The sequence below is a fragment of the Lepidochelys kempii genome, chromosome 11 (genome assembly GCF_965140285.1).
Source record: "Lepidochelys kempii isolate rLepKem1 chromosome 11, rLepKem1.hap1, whole genome shotgun sequence".
NCBI classification, from domain to species: Eukaryota; Metazoa; Chordata; order Testudines; family Cheloniidae; genus Lepidochelys; species Lepidochelys kempii.
The window spans coordinates 19,646,459-19,668,227 of NC_136390.1; the positions used below are offsets into that span (position 1 = coordinate 19,646,459).

Here is a 21,769-nt window from a genome sequence, read left to right on the forward strand (position 1 = left end):
AATGTGTATGTATCTATTTTTCACTACCTTTGCTCACTCGCAATATTAAAATGAAAAGAAAATCCAGTTCTTTGACACCATTCAGGGCTGTTTACTTGCTTTACATTAACTTGTTCAATCCAGTTTTTGCCGCAGATTCTAATCTCAGTTACAGCTATAAACCCCCCAAAATAGAATGCGGGTACACAGCTGTATGTAAGGCTAGTTTCAGATGACACTCGCTTTAAAATGTTGGTATCAGGTGCCCTATTAGCCATGTTGAGATCCACTGAAATTTCCCAGTGTAATCAGATTGGCCAGTAATTTACTTTCACTAGCTCCTTATCTATTAGAAATTAGGAAGGTTTTTAAACAATATGTTGCACACTGTCTTACTAATGTCCTGAGCAATGTATAGATAAACTAGTAACAGGGAAATAAGGCAGTCTGCCTAACCTAATACTACAAAGAAAAAGATTAAAAATGGTTAGGGTGGGGATAAGCTCCGAAGCTGTTTGGATATGACTTGCCAATCCATGGTTAAAATGTATTGACATTTTGTACCTGTGCTGATGGTTAAAGGTCATGATGGAGGGGGTTAGTGAGTAAATATTACACCTCCCATAACTTAGATCCCAACACCTACTATATCTAAAATTAAATATTGTTATGGAGTTCTCATCCTAGGCCCCATTGGACAAGAAAGAACTATCCCATAGTGTTGTCAACGCTTCCCAGTCAGGTTTTTATACCGCAATCATCCTGATATCTGAGTGCCTAAGTTTGCATGTTTAGCTCATTTACAGTCTTTGCTTAGGATAACAATATGTTGCACTTAATGTTTCTACGCACTAATTAATTCACCCTCACAACACCCCAGAGGTAAGGAAGTAGTTTCCTAATTTTATAGGTGAGGAAACTAAGACACAGAAGGGTTGACATTAAACAATTTCAAATGTTGGTGCTTAAAGTTAGGCCCCTAAAGCCATATTTGGGCAATATATAAAGACCAAATCAAATTCAAGAAAATCAATGGGAATTTTGCTATTGACTTCAATGGTAGCTAGGTCAGCCTCTAAGTGGCCCTATTTTCAAATGTGCAGAGCACTCACAATGACAATGCTCTTATTGACTTCAATGGGACCAGGATTTGTCCCCATTGTGGTGAGGGCACTTCCAAACTTCGTTTGTCTCAGGATGGCAACTATAGGTTACAGGAGCCAGCTGCTCTTTGAATGTTTTTAAATTATCCTATATTCTGCAAAATAATTGGTAGTTCTAATGCACAGCCTACATATCCATCTTTCCCCCCTGTGTTTGTTTCATAGATTCATAGATTCATAGAAGGTTAGGATTGGAAGGGACCTTAGGAGGTCATCTAGTCCAACCCCCTGCTTGAAGCAGGACCAATCAAGTCCTTCAAACTGTCTCCTGGTTACGAGTCAAATCTAAGTATAGTGCAAGAACTGCATAGCTATGTGTGCCCTTTGACTGGCAGCAGGTAATAAAGGTAGAAAAGAGGCATTATGTTTGCTGGTAAGGGCAAAAGTTGCAGACAGGAATGCACAAACCTCTGCCCATGTAAGTGCTACGCTTATTTAAAGTGTTGTAATGTTACTAATACAGCTTTCAGAGTATTTTTAGGAATGTAGTGTTCATGGCTACATAAAGCTGGGCTCTGGCTAAAGTGCTCTGCCTCTTCAAATGGCTTTCTGAGCATGTTTAACCCCCCTTCCCCCCACCTCACTGAAGAGGGTAGTATCCCTATTTTACAGATAGGGAGACTGTGACACAGGTGGTTAGTGACTTGCCCTCCATGACAGAGGGAATGAGGATCAGACCTGGAATTAGAATTCACAAGTCTGTGGTTCCCAGTCCCATGCTTCAATCACTTGACCATCATAGTTAAATATGGTGGGTTCAAAAGTCCATCTCAGATTCTTACTTTAATAAGTGTAGAGAGTGGGCAGAGCTGGGGGAAAAAAGAGGGGGTGGGGGTGGGAAATGAAGAGAAGTGAGTGACTAGAAGTGTAAAGAAATCTTCAGAGAGAAAGAAAAATGTGTATGGCAGGGTAAAAATTCTTGGGTGTGTGTGTGAAATAAACAGAGTGTTCGTTTGTGCCAGCTTTGCAGTAAGGGAGGGATTTGACTATCCATAGTTAACGCAGGTTTACCTTTGGCTAGAAAGTATTTTTCATGTATGTATTCAATTGAATCATGCTTTGGGGTCCATGGGGGAGAATATGGGTTTATATTGAAGGGAAAAAGGGTTTTGCAAGAAAGTAGAAAGCAGTTTGTAGGGAGCAAAAAAAAAAAAATCCTGCTCTCCTTGTTCTCCACACTGGCATTCCACGTGGAATGCCTGTGCAGCTGGCCCCCAAAATGTTCCACAGGTCACATTATTTTTTACTGGGGTATGTTGGCGGAAAGTATATTAACAAGGAGCCAGAGCCTAATCCCCCGCACCCCCAGGACTGAGCCACTCCACCAAAGGTCACAGCCTATATGCTCCCCCTGTCCTCCTGCTTTCTCTCCTTCTCCCACAACCATCTCTTCTTTTTCTCTCCCATTCTACTTCCTGTTTTGTGGCCTGAGCTGGTCCACCAAACCACTACTTTCTTCTTATTGGATTCTTCCTTGAGACCTACTTCTACTGGGAGACTCAAAAGAGATGTTACATATTTTTTAAAATTGTCCACCATACATTGCTGAGTAACTGTATGATCTTAGTATTTACTTGTATTATGATAGCACCTACCCCATTATACAAACAAAGAGAAGGTCCTTGCCCTAAACAGCTTGCAATCTAAATAGCTGTTGATGTAACTCTTGTCCTCCCTCTCACAAGCCCTTCTTTCTGCTTTATTTCCCATTAGTTGTCACATGTCTGATACTGGACTCTAAGTTTCCAGGACAGGGGTCTCTTGTGTACTGTCAGGCACCTAGGACATTTTAGATCACGATGGAAGAATCATGTTAAAGGATCACTTCTATATTAGTTTTATAAGTATCCAGTTTCTAGTAAAGAGCCCTGAATGAAAGCATGTGCCCTGATGTATTTTCTGTACAGTAGGCCACGGTTAGTTTCACTGTGTTAGTAAGTAATCTAAAAGAGATTCAATAACTGATCCCTTGACATTTCTCACCTTTTAAGAGTTACACACTTTGCTCTTTGCATTTGGTAAAATCCTGACTGTGAGCCATTGGGGGCTGAAAAAGAATAAAATTACAAAGGAGAAGTCTGCACTTAGCTGCACTACATTTGTAATAGTTTCATACCAACCTTGCAAATTAGTCATGGACATTTACAAGTCTGGGCAAATACCTGCTTACTCTCTCTTTCCCTGGGACTCCCCATCCCAGACAATTTTCTTTCCCTGCTGGCTCTATCTTCTCCACCCCCATCTCCACTTCCTTGGTGTCTCCTGGGTGAAACCTCTGTCCCTAAGTCACTACATCCTTTTTCATTTTACCCCTTCCACCTTCCCATTGCACCAGTTGCTATGGGACCTGGAGGGTGGGAAAGGGGTTTTCTTCTATTCTGGAGGGCCATTGATGGCTCTGTGGCTGAGCTGCAGATTTCTGTGGAGGAGGTGAGACTGTAAAGGGGTGGAGCAGGAATGGTTGTTTTCTGCAGGTTCTTTTTTGTAGTTCTACTATATGGCATTGAGCAGAAGAAAAAAGGAAATTGATCAGGTAGCTACCTGCATACGTGTGCTCCTGTAGCTAGCATTGGGATATTTAATCAGAGAGAAAATGGGCACTTGACTTGAGTCTGCCTACTGTAAGAAGTTTCATAGTGGTAGCCATATTAGTCTGTATCAGCAAAAACAAATTTTGTTAGTCTCTAAGGTGTAATGAGGACTCCTCGTTGCTTTTGCTGTAAGAAGTTACTTGCCTGAAGTAATCAAGCTTATTTTTTGGAAATTTGGTATTTTTTGGAAATCTGTTTTAATGCTGTACTTCAGGGATTATTTGCTTTTTGTTTTTTTTGTTCAGGTACTCCTGGGTCATTCTAACATAAAGCTGTCTGCAGCTGTAAACTCTTAAGACCTGCTTCTCCACGGTCACCTGGCATAACGATGCTCACTTCTGTAAAGTGAGCAAGCACTTCACAATGATTTTGCACAGGTATAAATGACAAAAGGAGAAAATAGTGGAGAATCAGATCCACAGAATCCAGCTGCAAAATTCCAGGAGCTTTTTACTTTCATTTGGCTTTGGAATCACTCTGTGGATATAGAAATATTTAATTTAGTGGTTTTAATCTAGCCAAGAGAAGGCAAAGCTAGAATGTCTAATAGAACGAATATGTTTTTGGTTAGCATGTCATGCTACTTCTTGGTGTGATCCCAGAATCACAGGGTTAAAAACCTAATTTTATTGCTTCATCCTAAAGATGTTGAGCTCCCTCCAGTCTCTCAGAGAAGTGTTGTTCAGCAGGAACTATTACGACTCCTGACTCACTTGGACTCTTGGATATCCAACAGAAAGAATGTGGTGACGTGAGCTGTTTATAGTGACAGCAATTCTGCAATATTCTGTGTTTTTTTTGTTTTGTTTTTTGTCCTGGATAGACTGTGAAGTACTGGCTTGATCCAGCTCATAAAAAGAAGTTTGCAGAGTATATCGTCACTGTACTGCTTTTTGAATCTGTTCTAACTCAGGAGGTGAGCTGGACATATACTGGGCAAGATATTTTAGCATAAAAAAATCTAAATACAATCTTTCCTAAAACATGGCAGATTAATTATGCTATTGCACCTGATTCACCTTTCATTTACACCACTTTTGCCCTGGTATAACTCCATTAACTTAACTGAAATTACTCTGGATTTGCACTGGTGGAAGTGAGATCAGAACCTGGTTTATAGTATATAATTTTGGGGGGGGAGGGAGGGCAGTGAGGTGGGAGGGGACTGTAGAAAAATTTAAATCCAGCAACAAACAAGAACTCTTCTACTCTTTTTTACCATTTTCTCATCACAGCCTTTGTATGCAAGAAACCATCCCACCAACCTTTCAGTCATGTGTCATGCCTAAAGATTGCGAGACATCAATTTGGTCTGTATGGAGCACCTGCTCAAAGACTTGTCACTCGGGGGATCTCTCACCAGGATTCCGAAGCAGACACAGGAGCATAAAGTACATCGCAGTAGGCACTGGGAAGGAGTGCCCTGAGCTAGAAGAGAAGGAGGCCTGCAACATAGGAGGAAAAGAACTTCTGCATCCATGCCCCAGGTATATTACATGCTTTTATCGGCACCTTTTCAAGTGGAATGCAAAGCCCTGTTTGCCTATTTGTTGGGAACAAGCAGAGCTCTTTGATAATGAGGGTCAAATTTATTCCTGTCTCTCTGCACCCTCTCTCCTTATTTTCGCAAGATGATTAGTGATTCAAAGATTTTTTTTTTAAGTATAAATGTGAACTTATTCCTGTATTAGTAGCTGGAAGCCCATGCTGCTGCATGGGTGTAATTCATAAATGGCTGAGATCTTAAAAATTGAAAGGTAACACACCATGAATCTCAGTAATCCTCTAAACACAAAAAAGCTCTCAGCTATGCTTGTAGTTGTTTCCAGTGCTTCACACAGACTCAGACATTCTGGTCTTCAGAGTAATGTTCAAGGTTATTGTGTATGTGCTGATTATGTTGATTTATGTGGGGGTGTGGTATGCTGGGAGAACTGTATGGATTTGTGCGGGTGGTGAATGAGGGGGCATGATATGTTGAAGGACAGTATGTGTTAGGAATTATTTTGTCTGTTGTGTTGGTGGTTGTGTTGATTTGTATCTAGGGAGTTGTGCTGGGCAATTTGTGTTGATTTGTGGGTGTGTCAGCTGGGCACACGGGTGTGGCAACTGGACCAAGTAATCCACTGTCTGAAACTCTTGAATGAAACTTAGCTGGAGCGCGAGACTGGTGGTTGGTTGAATTACCTCTGATATCACAATGGTCTAGGATTCTTGGAATGGTATAGATACATGTCTCATTGTTGCCTGGGTATAATATGTAAAGTCAAAATGGCTGAGAACTTAAAAATTGGGTGGTACCAGACTCTGAATCCCAGTGATGACTGAACAGAAAGCTCATTCAACCATGCCTTTAGCCACTTCCATTGCTTCGCACTGACTCGGACATCTTTGGCTTCAGAGTGACTTAGACAACGACAATCCTGGAATCTTATTATATAGACTCCTGAAGGTAATCCTCACGCTGCTGTGCTCCACGGCCCAGCTAGACTCCATGGAAAGCTCCCCCACTCAGGGACTGTGGCTTAGTTGCCACATAGAGGCCAGAACTAGCGGCAGAATCCGTGGCTTTGCGGGTGAGGAAAGAGAGCTCCTGTGCAACACAGAGCCTCTCTGACTTCTTCATGGAGGTGGGGGCAGGTGTCCATGGCTGTCTGTTAATTGGCTCCGGAAAACCTGAAAGGGTCCACAACAGGGAGAGAGCAGTGCAAGCTCATCTTGGATGACTGTTTCTTCTCTCTCTGTAGAAAAGAACATCCTCATGGGTAAATAGGGACTGGTGGGAGGGAACAGCATGGCTTTGACCTTAATGACTTCCAAGCTCCTCCCACAAGGAGACACTTTGTCCCCACAATTGCTGACTCCATATTGCAGCCAAAAAGCCTCTGGTGGATGGGGTGGTGAGTGGGAACTCTGCAAGCTGCTCATCCTCTTGGAAAGGCTAAACCTGTGCAAGTGTCATTAATAGGATCACAATTGAGTTCCTTCAAAGTCAGCCAATTGCTGATCAGCTCTGTGCCCCCAGCAGGAGAGGGGGGGATTGAAAAAAAAATTCAGTTACTTGATTGGATCCAACAAACAAGCTCTCATATACTGATTTTTACTCTTCCACCTAAATGCACATCAATTTCAAAGTCAAAAAAATGAGAGATTGTCCTGCTGATTTTATGCTCTGTGTACAGTTGTTTCAGTTGATACCTGATTGAAATACACCAACTGCTGGTTGATGAGGAATTAAAGAGAGGTGTGTCTGTAGCCTAGTTTCCCATCCCTGCCATTATTATGTAAATCCCCATCTGTCTAATTAGAGCAAAGCTTGGAGGAAAGAACTCACTACCATCAGCTCCAGAAAACTAGTTTTTCTAAAGGAGACTTTTTGGTAAGACCATTATAAGTTATAGGTCCCCAGTTTCCACACATGCCCTGGACACTAAAGTATGAAGAGCTTTTCACTTTACAGTTAAAATTTAAAATACCTTCCTAAAATCAATAGTTTAAATGTGAAAAGGAAAATATTAAAGCAGCGTTAAGTGTTATAAAGCTTTGTGTGTACTTTTCTGTTTTGCTATTAGTTATTCATACCTTAGGATTTTTTCAAATGCTTGGCAAATTTAAACACACAAGCTGATTCTTCTTTCATTTACCTGGTTTAAATCAGGAATAAATCAATTAAAGGGAATACAGCGTTGTAAAACTGTTTATACATACAAAGAGAATCAATCCGATCGGCTAAAGAGATGAAGGGGTTCTCAGGGCCTGACAAAATTTACCCTAGAGTATTTAAGGAAGTAGCTGAAGCAATCGCTAAACCTTTAGCAATTATCTTTGAGAACTCATGGACGACTGGTGAGGTCCCAGAGGACTAGAGAAGGGCAAACATAGTACCTATCTCTAAAAAGGGGAACAAATAGGACCCAGGGAATTATGGACCAGTCAGCCTAACTTCAATACCTGAAAAGAGAGTGGAACAAACTGTTAAACAATCAGTTTGTAAGAACCTAGAGGAAAATAAGGTGACAAGTAATAGCCAACATGGATTTGTCAAAAACAAAACAAATCATGCCAAATCAACCTAATTTTCTTTTTTGATAGGATAACCAGCAGCGTGGATGGGGGAAAGCAGTAGACATGTTATATCTGGACTTTAATAAGGCTTTTACATGGTATCACCTGATATTCCCATAAGCAAACTAAGGAAATATGGTCTAGGTAAAATTACTATAAGGTGGGTGTACAACTAGGTGAAAAAAACATACTCAGAGTAGTTATCAATAGTTTGTTGTCAGACTGGGAGACTGTATCAAAGAACTCTAATAAGACATGATTTCCCTTTACAGAAACCAGGTTGACTTTTTCCCAACAATTTTATGTTCTTCTATGTGTCTGACAATTTTATTCTTTACTATTGTTTCAGCTAATTTGCCCGGTACTGACATTAGACTTACCGGTCTGTAATTGCCAAGATCACTTCTAGAGCCCTTTTTAAATATTGGCATTACATTACGTATCTTCCAGTCATTTGGGTACAGAAGCTGATTTAAAGGACAGGTTACAAAACCATAGTTAATAGTTCTACAATTTCACATTTGAGTTCTTTCAGAACTCTTGGGTGAATGCCATCTGGTTCCGGTGACTTGCTACTTTTAAGTTTCTCAATGAATTCCAAAACCTCCTCTAGTGACACTTCAATCTGTGACAATTCCTCAGATTTGTCACCTACAAAAGATGACTCAGATTTGGGAATCTCCCTAACATCCTCAGCCGTGAAGACTGAAGCAAAGAATTCATTTAGTTTCTCCGCAATGACTTTATCGTCTTTAAGTGACCTAATTCAAGTGTTACTAGAGCTGCAAAAATATTCAATGTCATATTTAAAGTATTTATATTTTATTTCTACTGAAGTGTGTTGAGATCCACATAAGGACGGCCACACTGGGTCAGACCAACAGTCTATCTAGTCCAGTATCCTGTCTTCCGACAGTGGCCATAAGTGCTTCAGAGGGAATGAACAGAACAGGAAATCATTGAGTGATCCACCTTTGTTATCCACTCCCACTTTCTGGCAATCAGAGGCTAGGGACACACAGAGTTTGATGTTGCATCCCCACTCATCTTGTCTAATAGCTATTAGACCTATCCTCTAGGATCTTATCTAATTCTTTTTTGAACCCAATTATAATTTTGGCCTTCATAACACCCCCTGGCAATGAGTTCCACAGGTTGACTGTGCAAATGATGGTGTGTGAAGTAGTATTTCCTTTTGTTTGTTCTAAACAAACCTATTAATTTCATTGGGTGACCCCTGGTTTTTGTGTTACATGATCATTTTGGCACAGCAGCTTTATCTGCTGCTCACCTGGGCAGAGTATGTGTGTCTATGCAAAAATGGTCTTCTCCTGAAATCTCCTCCCCCCCCCCCCCCCCATTCATCGCTAGTTGTTAGGGGAGAGCTCATTCAGACCCTCCCTACATTAAGTGCAGGGAAATTCTGCTGTACAGTAGGTGATACAGTAGATAACTGTAGTGTATCCAATATCTCTCTGTATAGTTTTTTTTTAAGTGACAGCCAGTGTGTATATTTAAATCAACTAATACACGAGTAGGATTTTGCTTTTCGTAAACTCTTATTGCATCATAGGGCCTATCTGACTGATAAAAACAAGACCATTGAATTGATATGTTTTTACCCTCTACTTTAAGGTTTTTCTGTTGATAAACAGGCAATGACTACAGCACATGGTTGCTGTTAGTTAAGAATTGCTCAGCAGCAGAATATCCACTTATTCTGTATACTGCAATTCTAAGGGGATTTTTCAGCCTTGTAGACAGATGAGATTTAATTATGTTTGAACTGAGATACATTTAATTATGTTGTATAATTCTGAATGCTAATGGCCTGATTTTCAGAAGGTCCAAATATCCAGAGCTCATACTGACTGGGAGGTGCAGGTACTCTCACCTCTGAAGGCCAATCCCTGGGGGTTGGGGAGGTGTCCAATCTTCACACTTGGTAAAACCTAAAATTACCCTGATTTAAATCAGTGCGTAAGTGCCTAAAACAAGTATTTAGATGATGAAATAAGGACTTATATATACCTATCTTTAGGCATCCAGTTTTGAAAACTGGGTCCTGTATACTCTAAAAGATATATTTTAATCTGCTGTGAGGAGAAATGTGGTAGATTACCTTGTTCAGTTAAGTGTCTTCATATGAAAATTGGAGACCTGCATTAATATTGAATATTAGAAAAGCTGTGATAACCTACAAAAGGAATTTCTGTACAGAAGAATTCTCCATTATAATTTGTGTATTATGGGAGTACAATTATTTCATGCATGTCATGTATAGACTGTATTCCTCTTTGATGGTAATAAATCCTGTGAATGTATCCAAATGTGCACAAGATATACTGCATATTATTTAAGAGAGAGCAAGACAGCTAATCTGTAAATTAGAAATAATTGGCAATATTCACAAACATCTTCCATGAAGACATTACAAAATTCATAAGTGCTTTGAGGCTAGAAATGACTCTGATATTAACAAGATATAATTTTTAGAGAATGTTGAAGTGTGCTCAGATACTTTTTTAAAATTTATTATTATTATTATTATTATTTTATTATTTTTTGCAAATAATTTGCAGTTTGTTTCCTTGTAATATCTGTACCCTACCTACAAATATTTTCTAAAGACAACACACAGAATTTCAAGCTGGAAATCTTTCTCCACAAAAGACATCCAAAGATACATGCTCTTATGATTTATGTGACAAGATAAACATATCATGCAAATTTAACAACCAGTGAAATTGAGATAACCGGAGAGAGTGTTTTGTTTTGGGGGCAAAGGAAGGGATGAAACTTATTTTGCATATATTTTAAGAAATTAAGACCATCTGGAGACTGAGGGAATATGGAGAAAGGAAAGAAATAGAAAACATTGCAGAAGACTCTAAGGAGAATGGTAGATAACACAATACACGCATCAACAGAAACATTACAATACTTGGTATTTATATAGGGCTTTTTTATCTGTAGATGTTAAAGTTTTTCACATAGGAAAGGAAGTATTTTCTCCATTTTGCAGATAATCAATTGTTTCACCAGAACAGTCTGGTGTCCTGTTCGTTGGATCAGATTGTCAGTGCCTCTGAAGGATCCCTTACACTTGTAGACGAGATGGGAAAAACCTGATTTTTGTTTCTCTTCCATAGTTTTAATTAATTCTTTTTTGGCATATCAGCCATTTTTAACCTCTAATTCCACCGTGTATTCTAATACACAAATCCTCAGATGTATCCAATTCAAATTTGGGTGCTTGTCTATGGGGCACTTACATATTTGTGTGTAAGAATTTAAACCTTTCCTGAACAGAAAATTCCAAAGTATTTATGTTCTTAATTATACACGAATTAACTGTACTGAGAAAATACTTTTTATCTAAATCTGATGTGTGTCACAACTTCAAGAAAGAGAAATTAACTCAAGTATTGCAGTCCTCTTCTAGAAGCAATTGGTAGGTACCCAATAAACCCTAAAACTTTATGAAGCTATCAATCAGAGGCCAAATCCCAACATGTCTTTGAACACTGGGTACTCATAGATTCATAGATATTAATGTCAGAAGGGACCATTATGATCATCTAGTCTGACCTCCTGCACTCTGTTGACTTTACAAGTGTTCAGTACCTCTCACAGTTAGGTCCTTAGTTATTGACAGAGAGTTATGGCCTTGTGATCTGAAGGCAGGATTAACAGCCAGCTTTCACACTTACTTCCTGTATGGAGCAAATCACTTAATCTCTGTTGATACATAGGTGTGAAAAATTCTACATAAGTACTGTATTAATATATTGCCTGGCACTGGAAGGTAAGTCTTGAAGTAGGAAGACAAAGATTAAAGTCTAGAGAATATTCTAAAGAATAACAAATTTGTAATATAAAGAACCACCCACTGCCCCATGGTCTTCTATAAAACCTTGTTTTACACACACTATTTTTCTTTCAAAGGTTTTCATGGAGGACTTCCGAATGGAAAGCATGCCAAGTTACTCTCCTCCTTGATGGACAGGACCCTCGCCGACATAAGTACACAGCCCTTTGTGGAGGTGGGATACAAGTCCGGGAAGTGTACTGTGTCCAAAGTATGATAGAATCTGGGAAACACAAATTGAAGGAAGGTACGTTGTTAGAGGTTATCCTAAAATGTCTATTACAGGGATCTATAAATTGGAAAGGTAAAGAAATATTGTGAATCTCATCAGTAGCATGAAGCTGTGTACTTTTTTGCTGCCACTGAGCTGGAGAAGTATGTTTGTGGGTAAGGATAAAAATGTCTCAGTGGCCTGCTAATAGATTCCATTGGAGTCATGCTGCCTGGAAGCTGGAGGAGGGAGTCAGAGGGCCCCAGAGTCAGCACAGGGTATCTGTGTGGAGATTCCTTGCCTCCTATGGGTCCCCCCATGATCTGAAGGGTTCTGGGTGTGAAACCACTGCCCATCATGTGTGGTGACGGAGACACACTGTCTCCCACTCTCCAGTCTCCCTTGGAATGAGTTCAGAAAAACTTAGTCTTCCTCCTGTCTCACAGGTCGGGGGTGGGGGGGAGGGAGAGCGGCAGTCCCACCTCACCCTTCCACCCCCATTTGTTGAATCCACTTGGCCATTTTTTGGTGTTGGTTCAGTTATTTATCAATACAGTCCAACCTGAGAGTTACAAACACCTTGGGAATGGAGGTTGTTCGTAAATCTGAAATGTCCCTAACTCTGAATGAAACATTATGGTCATTCTTTCAAAAATTTACAACTGAACCTTGTCTTAGTACAGCTTTGAAACTTTACTATGCGGAAGAAAAATGCTGCTTTTAACCATTTTAATTTAAATGAAATAAACACAGAAACCGTTTCCTTACCGTGTCAGATCTTTTTTTAAACTTCCCATTATTTTTTTAATAGTTTGTTTAACACAGGACAGTCCTGTATGTGCATTTTTGGGTCTCTGCTGCTGCCTGATTGTGTACTTCCGGTTCCAAATGAGTCGTGTGATTGACTGCTCGATTTGTACCTCTGGTGTTTGTAACTCCGAGGTTCTACAGTTTGTCAGCCCATTCCTCGTGTGGCTTAATCCTCTGCTCAAAACCAATCCACAACCTTTCTTATGATTTGTTGGGGAAAGCCAAAATATTAATGTCACAACTTCTGAGCAGACAGACAGGTGTTGGGGTGAGAGTGAGTTATTTTGCTTTTGGAAGAGTAATGAGCAGATGAAGATGCATTATGAATAATTTATCCTCGTCTTATCTGCAGTGTGTACTGCTCCTGTAGAATATGGCTTTGAGCAGAGATGGTAAGATAGTAACAACACAACATTGCAGTTTAGACTTATTTACTTACAAAGCCAAAGCAAATCTTTTTTAATGGCAGATTGCATGTCCTATCTGCCTGCAAAAATACCTCTGACTATAGAAAAACAGGACTTCGTTTAGTCCATATACAACTGTTTCTTCTCTTGTTCCAAGAGACTGGAGCCTTGCTCTCCCAACACACAAAGATTCCTTTGTTCTTCATTATCTTGCAATGCATGTGTCACATCAAGTGAGGAAACTGTTTTAGTGACTACAGTAGCATAACATTTTGGCTGTCTTTCTTACCCTCACAACAGTTTCTTGCATTGACAAAACCACCGTAATGGGCATGTCCACATTCAATAAGCCTCAAAACTGTGATTGTGCTTGAATTTTATGATTTGTATTCTGGTAGCACCTAGGAGCCCACTCTCGGACCTGGACCCCATTCTGCCAGATGCTATATAAACACAGAACAAAAAGGTGGTTCCTGCCCCCAAAGAGTTTATAATTGTGATATGCTAAGGCCTTTCCCCAAAAGTGCTCAGCATTGTTACTAGAAGCAATGTTTTCTGCATAACTTCCAGATGTGGTGAACTGCTCTGTGAGATGATTGTGACTACGTTTGTGGCTTTGTTTCCACAGTGCAAAGAATCCAATGTTTGATCTGAAAAGATTCAGCCATCTGAGAAGAAGATTATCTCAGGCACTGTAACCAACCATAGAGTTTTTGAGGGAAGACTTAATTAAAAACTGTCAAATGTATTGTGGTTTTTTTGCGTGTCTCTATCATAGGACTTTTTTTTTTAAGTGAAAATGTAAAGATGAATCCATTTATTTAACTACAACATCTTGATTCAACTTATCACCAGAATGCAACTTCATTTCAAGGGTTGGCTGGAAAAAATCCATTTTGCAAAAAAAGTCAGGTTTTGAAACTTGTTTTCATTCCAAAGCAGAACAAAATCAAGACATTTAGAAATTTTAATGGAAAAATTGAGAGCACAAGATCCAACAATAGCCTATATAGCCTGGTGCTTAGGGCAGACACTGGGGATATGGAAGAACCAGTTTCAAGTGCCTGCTTGGGTCTCCCACATCTCAGGTGGGTGCCCTAATCACTGACCTATTGTCTCGTCCAGGAGCTTCTCTCTTGTTTGTCCTCTGTCAGAAACACCATCTTGGTCTGGAGAAACTTTCCTGACACAAATTTATTCAAAACCAATATGTTTCTGGAAAACGTTTCAGTTTCAATTGAGAAAAGTTTTGTGAAAAATTGTTTGACTAGCTCTATTTCTGACCATACTCTTTCTCTCTCTCCCCACCTGTCTCTGCCCCTATTTAGAGAAAGAACACTACTGAACTATCTTGCCAACACACTACTAGGTCTTGTTTCCAAAGACTTTGGCATCTATAGTATATTTTCTTAAACATCTGTCCTCCATACACATATGAAAGAAACTAAATTCTTAAATATCATAAGTCATTTATTTCCCTTATGGTACATAGTATAAGAAATTTGGTGGCAAATTCTGTTCTAAGTTACAACAGTGTAAATTCAGACTAATTACACTGAGTTCAGTGGAGTTTCTCTGGACTTTCACAAACATAGTTTAGAACAGAATTTGACCTTTAGCTCCAGTTTCTGAACTTATTCAAGCTTTTCTTTGTTCAAAACAGAATATATCCTATACGTTATATGGGCCTTTACATTTTTCCAGAGCAGCATCAAAACCTTTTGGGAGATCATATCCCTGTTTAGGCAGCTCTTGCTCTCTTTAAAAACCGTAAATGTTGCCCAAGGGGGTGTCATGCAGCAGGATAAATACATATTTGTGCAAATGAGGAAGGGTATTAGCAGCCACTTTGGACTTGTTAGCCAGCTGGAACATATAAAGGACTTGTACTGTATTTGAATTAGCAGTAACCCTGTCCTATATTCAATGTGCACTGCTCTTCAAATTCATGCCTATATTGGTAAAGCTGCAGGAAGAAAAAAATAAATTTTTGACAAAGAAATTAGATTTTGGAGACTCAGATATTTGAGTCCCGACCTTCCTGTCTTGTTTGTGAAAGTATTTGGAAAGAATAGGCTAGAATGTATTGGCTATAGGAAAATTTGACTGGTACCCCGGGGAGAAAGATAACTGATGGTCAGCAGCGTCATTAAAGGATCTTTGTTTACTAACTGAGTGGTGGTGCTGAAGCTGGATAATCCAGCATCTGGATTAGTGGATCCAATTCAGAGTAACCTTTTTCTCAGGTAAGAAACAGGCCCCTTCTTCTCAAAATGACCTGGCTTGAGAAGATGACGAAGAATGTACCTCCACAGTGTGAAATATATGCAAGCATGCCTGTGTCAAATCTGCATTGTTGGGATGTTGAGCTATTGCTCTAACATTCTGTGAGCAGAATTTATAAGATTAAAGTCACATAATAGAATAATAAATATGTAACAGCTGGCTTCTTCAGTGGAAACCCTTTGGAAGCAAGACTTAAAACGATTTTACGCAAATTGTTGGGGTGTAAAGCTGGCATGTTTTAAATTTGTAATTCAGGAGCTTAAGGGTTTAAATTCATGGGGGAAAGCAACCTATTTATCACAGAGGTATAACATTTTTAGTTCCCAGATGTCTGGGAGCTAGCTGAAGTGAAATGAGCAGATTATATAGAAAACATTTTGAATGTAAAATACCTAACTTTTTTTAAAAATGTGACTTGTTTCTCATAAAGGTATTTGATATGACATGCAATATTTATTCCATTATTACTGGTGCATTTATTTATAGGGTTGTTTATTATATGGTAAGTAGTTAGCCTGCTTCGCCCAATCAATTTACAGGACACTGTAGATTTTAGTTCAGTTTCTTATCTTTGAAGTCTAACAAAAATCAAGTGTACATATTTATATTTTAGGGCCATTTATGCCACTGGAATATGTAAAAGTCATTCGCAGCCCAGTGATAAGGGCATTATATTTTTGCTTACTATACAAACAAAATGACTTACTTTCTCTTTGTTGGCCAAACTAGAACATCCACAAAGAAAAGGACAGTCACAAAAACTGAAGTTTTACTTAGAATAAAAATATCCTAATTTTAAACCGTTAGTGGAGGGTTAATCTCACACTGTTCCAAGGTTTGGTTCAGAGCCTTTCCTGAAGCATATCCAAAACTTTTGGATTCCCTTCCCTTTCTTCTTCATGACTTCTCTGGTAATGTGACTTCCAAGTACATTGTGGCCTTTTCTCAAAGCCTTCTAGTATCCTATGACCCTTGCTTTTTTGTAACCAATCATCAACAAACTACCTGCACACCCTCTCTTCCCATGATCACCTTCATTGGTCCCCAGTACCCCATCTCCCTTAAAACTCTTCCAATAGATTCTCAGCTACATCCTTCCTACCTTTTGCTGGTCAGTCATAGTACTTACAATAATAAGCACTATGCCCCATTGTAAATGTTTGCCAGATATATTTCTATTGTGGCAGTGCTGAGTTGCACCAAGCAGGATTGGGACCATGTTGTACTAAGAGGTGAACAAACACAGGAAGACATCTTTTCTCCTCTGAAAAGTTTATAATGTCACTTAATTCATGTAGCAGGACTTTTTGATAGTTCCTTAATATACTGAATCACCGTTGCTTCTGGCAACGTATTATTAACGTCTTTCCATTCTGAGATTAGCCTTTTATTTAGACTATGAAATAGTTTTCAGTTGATAATGGGACTTTACTTCTCACCTTGTGGCTTCCAATTTTTTTAAATGCATAAAAAGTCGCTTTCTATCAAACACAGGAAGCAGCAAGTTTCCTTAACAGTCTCATGTGAGAAGCTAGTATCAGAGCCATTTCTAAGCTAAAAAAAGGTGATCCAGTTATCCTTTGCCCACTGTTTTGTCATCACTATCAAAACAGTGTCTTTCAGGCAGGAGACATGTGACTTGTCTTTACAGAAGTTGTGATCATTTTTTTCTATTGTATACTCATGTAGGTGTTTTATATTATAAGTCAGTCTTCAATGATTTTCTCAACTAATTTCCTCTAGTACTGAAATAAGAGTCACTGGCCTATATTTCCTAGCGTCACCAATAGCAAATTTTAAACATGGGTACTATCCCTATCTTGGCCTCTGGTAATAATTCACTCTGTATGGTTCTGCCAAACATTAAATATATATTGACTTCTGCTGTGGTGAATATCAAGATGTATTGCCCTGAAAGGTGAATACTAACTAAGGTGAAGGCAAAATTGAGATACTCCTTAAGGGACAATAAATCTCGACATCACATTGTTACATGTGTTTGAAATAGGCTTGCCAGAGATACCTAGAAACTTCTCCATTCTGGCCATGAATTTCTGAAATGTTTAGGTGTTCATTTTAAACTAACAATCTTAAGAGAGATGAAGTTAAAAGTCCAGGAAAAAATATTATTTACCTTCTGGGAGGAGTGAAAATTAGTTTTGGGAAGACTTGCTGAAGTCAGGATGTGCATTCGCTCTCTGATTGGTTAACATTGTTCTTTATCTCAGTATTGCCCTGTGTGACTATATTTATTAGCCCAGAATTAATTTATATAAGTCACTGCTATAGAACTGTGCAATGTTTCAAAGAGTTACAAGATTTGCATTCAATTGAGTTTTCAGGCTTATTCCACAGATCCAGAGGAACATAGGATTTTTAAAAATATGAACAAACATAATCTATAGTAAATGGGCTGCTATTTGATTCAGGGGCATTGACCCAGAAATTCTGAGAGGAAACACAAGTGTTATCAAGCTGAAAATGTGACATTTTTTTCCCAAACAACATAAATGCTTTATTTACAGGATAAGTGCAATTATCAAACAAGTTAGAAGGTGCAAGAAACCCTGACCCTTCCAATACATAGACAGAGGTCTAGCAGTTCTGTCCATTTATCACAGCAATACCCTGAATTCTCTCCCACTGACCCTTTGCAATAGCATATCCTTGATCTGGGATGAACAATTTCTGCCTTGCATGTTTGATTGAGTTCTGTTATCTGGCAATGAAAAGAATCACAGAAAAAGACACTTTATTGTAACAATGAACAAAGAACTTTATTCGAATAAGAAAAACAGCATTATCCATAAAAAGAACGGGAGTACTTGTGGCACCTTAGAGACTAACAAATTTATTTGAGCATAAGCTTTTGTGGACTACAGCCCACTTCATCAGATGCATAGAATGGAACATAGTAAGAAGATATATATATAAAGATAATTAATAGCCTCTTACCGTTGGTATGGCTACTTCCACCTTTTCATGTTCTATCTATCTTCTTACTATATGTTCCATTCTATGCATCCGATGAAGTGGGCTGTAGCCCACAAAAGCTTATGCTCTAATAAATTTGTTAGTCTCTAAGGTGCCACAAGTACTCCTGTTCTTTTTGCGAATACAGACTAACATGGCTGCTACTCTGAAACCTGTCATTATCCATAAAGGTACTCAGCCTCTTCTTCTCTGCTTTACTGCAGAACCTTTACCCATCTCCTTCCAACTGGTTATCCTGCTACAGTTTTAAAGAAATACGTATACAGTCAGACGAATAAAAGCAAATAAAGCTCTGCTGGCACTCAGACCAGGTCAATGAATGGACTCCATCCTTGGACTAGTGGAAGCCACCTTTGAGTTTGGGGTTGTCTGTCAATCAGATGGCTAGACAAATGATGGAACTCTTTTACAGATGGTCAGTTCTCTATTAGAGTTCACCTCGCCTTCATGTGGCAACAGAAGGAGTGCTTTTACAGCCACCATGTCTAGTCGAAATGACTTAGTTCATTAATACTGTAACGTGTGTTTATTAATGCAACCTATTTCTTTTTGTTCTTATTTCTGAAATATTTCATTAAAAGTTTTCGTCTCTGCAATATGCAGTAACTACTGGCAGAAATTTGGAGGACTTTTTGACATTTGACCATATCCATGTGCATATTTCTAATTCATCGAGTTATTTTTTAGAAATTATATATTCATGCTCTAAATGTATGGATGATTACTACCATTTTATTTCAAAATAATTTCAGGAGATTCACAACATGGCTGAAATGAAATAGTTGTACTAGAATGGGATGTGACTTAATTCTTAAAGTTGACCTCTGTGCCCTAAAACTGATTTGTTTTCATTTCTCCCAGTGAGTTAAAAAAATGATAAATTATTTTGCTAAACTTAGTGCTGAAGGGATATTAAGTAATGTGGGAAGCTCTTCATTAAAAAAAATAGCCTTATGGTTAAAATTCTAATATTTATCTTACCCTTTCTGTCATTTGACTTTTGCAATCTGTAGAAAAGGTCTATTTACTTTAGCAGTAAGGCGAATTGGATTCCTGCCAGCTTGGTGTAGTCTCTAAATGAATATGTCAAAGGCAATATTGTTTTTCAAAAATCATTCAGAAAGCAGTCTTTTTACATTAATAGTATCTTTCATTAGTTTTGAATTAAATTTAATCTATTGCCATTTAATAGTACAGTTATATCATAGAGTGCTTGAGGAGCAAGAGGTATGAATTCTGAGTCCATGAGTTAGAACCTAAGCTGCCGCTCAGTGTTCCTGCATCTGAACTTGAAGCACTGGCATGAGAGAACCTTGGTGCATTAATGTTTGCTGAGACAAGCACCGAAGCCTTCTGTAAAAGCAATTCAAGATCGTAGATTCCTGCATGCATAAAATGGTAGAAGATCAGGAAGAAACAAAGAAATGTTTGCTAATACATATAGCATATAGCTTTTTGAAAACACTTTTCCAGTCAGTCCCATGGTCCCTTCATTGAATATATTGTATGTAAATAGATCTGGGCCATATTGTCTTCCAAGATAGAGAGTCTGCTGGAATCTATCCATCATGCACAGCCATGGAGATCTACATAATTGATGGTGTGAATGGGGGCAAGATTTGGATCAACAGTTGGAATTTAGTTAAACCAATGTGGTGTTTGAGCCAGAGGAGAATTTAATTAATCACCTTATCACCATTGGTTTCTGCCAATTCTGTTAATAGCAGAAAAATGTGGTAAACACATTTTTTTCCTCTATAGCAAGCAGACCTGACCTGAATATTCACAGGTCGTGGATCTGCTGAGTAAGGTGTTTCATTTTTACATAGTTACTTTTCAGAGAGAATACAGCTGGTACTCTGATTCAGCAGTCCAGTCCTAGACTGGAAAGCCCTTAAGCATGTGCTTAACATAAGCCTGCATTTAACTGCTTTTCTGAACAGGGATGGGGACTTAAGCAATGCTTAAATATTTTGCCTTAGAACATAAACTCTTTGGGTCAGGTAGATTCTTTTTTGCTGCTTATTTAGGGCCTAGCAGATTTGGTTTGCTCCAGGGAACAAATGCCAATAGTAAATTCAGAAGCTCTGTGAAGTTTGTATGAATGAAACTACAGTCCATAACTTTTTTTCTGTTTAGTCACTAGGCCTGTTGACAAGAAGTTATGTGTTGGCCCTTCTCCCTCTGCCTCCCAGCTGTGCAATGTTCCATGTTCTTCTGACTGTTTGGTTTCCTCCTGGTCTGCCTGGGGACCCTGTGTTCATGAAAACTGCCAGGATCGCCAGGGAAGAAAAGGTGCATTTAACTGTTTTTCTCATATGCTACAGCCTGTAATTAGATCTGAATTAAACTAAACGCCAGCATGTTAGGATAGGAATTTAAAAGCAATTGGATCCAAATGTGGTTTCCTATTGAATTCATTTGATATAAGTTAGAACCCACAGGTGGAGCCTAGGGTAGAAGGTGGCCTTTGATGTTGTAGGCTATTGTTCTTGAAAAATACGGGTGAGATCCTCATCCCTACTCCAGCCCCTCTATGTTCGGTAAAAGGTCTGCAGAGACATAAAGGGGCTCTAAAAGTCTTCTGAGAACCTTCTCAAAAGTCTTGAGGTAGGGGGCATGCTGGGTGTGGAGCTTGAAGGTGGGAGGAGAATGTCAGGCTCAGAGTTTCAGCACGTATCAGTGCGGAGATTCCAGGCAGTGCTGGGGGCTTTGCTGAGTCAATGAGAACATTGCTTGATGCAGAATGGCTGAGCACCATGGTAAATCCACTAACTCAAACCATGGATATAGCTAGTCTATGTTCTATCATATCCAAAACAAACCCATGCTGAAAGACACTTACTTGCATACTAGCTCCACTATTGAATATAACATAGTTTTCATTCAAATGGCATTAAATTATGTACTCAATTATTTTTGTAACCTTTTTGTTCCCAATTTTAAATTTGAATCTCCCACTTTTAGAGGATGTTATTTTGAGGGGTCCAATATGAATTATATATCTTCATAAAGCAGAGTAATTATTTCTCAGTAAATTGGTCTTCTGTATCTCAGAACAAGACTTTTAAATCTGACTCCCAGAAAGAGGTTAACTGTGCTTTAGATTTTGAATTACTTGTTTGGTTGTCTTTATCTTTTTCAAATTGTATTGTCATCATGAGATATCTATCTATCTATCTATCTCATGATGACAATACAATAGTTCTTACTTTATGTTGATGTAAATGTTTTACATCCAAGTTCAACGAAAAGGGATGTATTGGATCAAATGGCAGTGGAATTGCAGGATTGTGGAAATCACGACTCCTGGAATTCTGCAACCAACATTACGTTTGCAGTGACAACACTGTAAATATATAGAGATACAGTCTGTCTTTTTTTGAAGACAA

At 38.8% G+C, this 21,769-nt stretch overlaps 1 protein-coding gene across 2 annotated transcripts in view; it reads left to right on the plus strand.

Moving 5' to 3' along the window:
• THSD7B (thrombospondin type 1 domain containing 7B) overlaps positions 1-21,769 on the plus strand; it is a 518,592-nt gene that overhangs the window by 200,310 nt on the left and 296,513 nt on the right. For both annotated transcript variants that reach the window (XM_073305365.2, XM_073305366.2), the window contains exons 4-6: positions 4,969-5,220; positions 11,747-11,916; positions 20,517-20,672. In XM_073305365.2, coding sequence (XP_073161466.2) covers positions 4,969-5,220; positions 11,747-11,916; positions 20,517-20,672 — 578 coding nt within the window. The remainder of the gene's footprint in view (positions 1-4,968; positions 5,221-11,746; positions 11,917-20,516; positions 20,673-21,769) is intronic.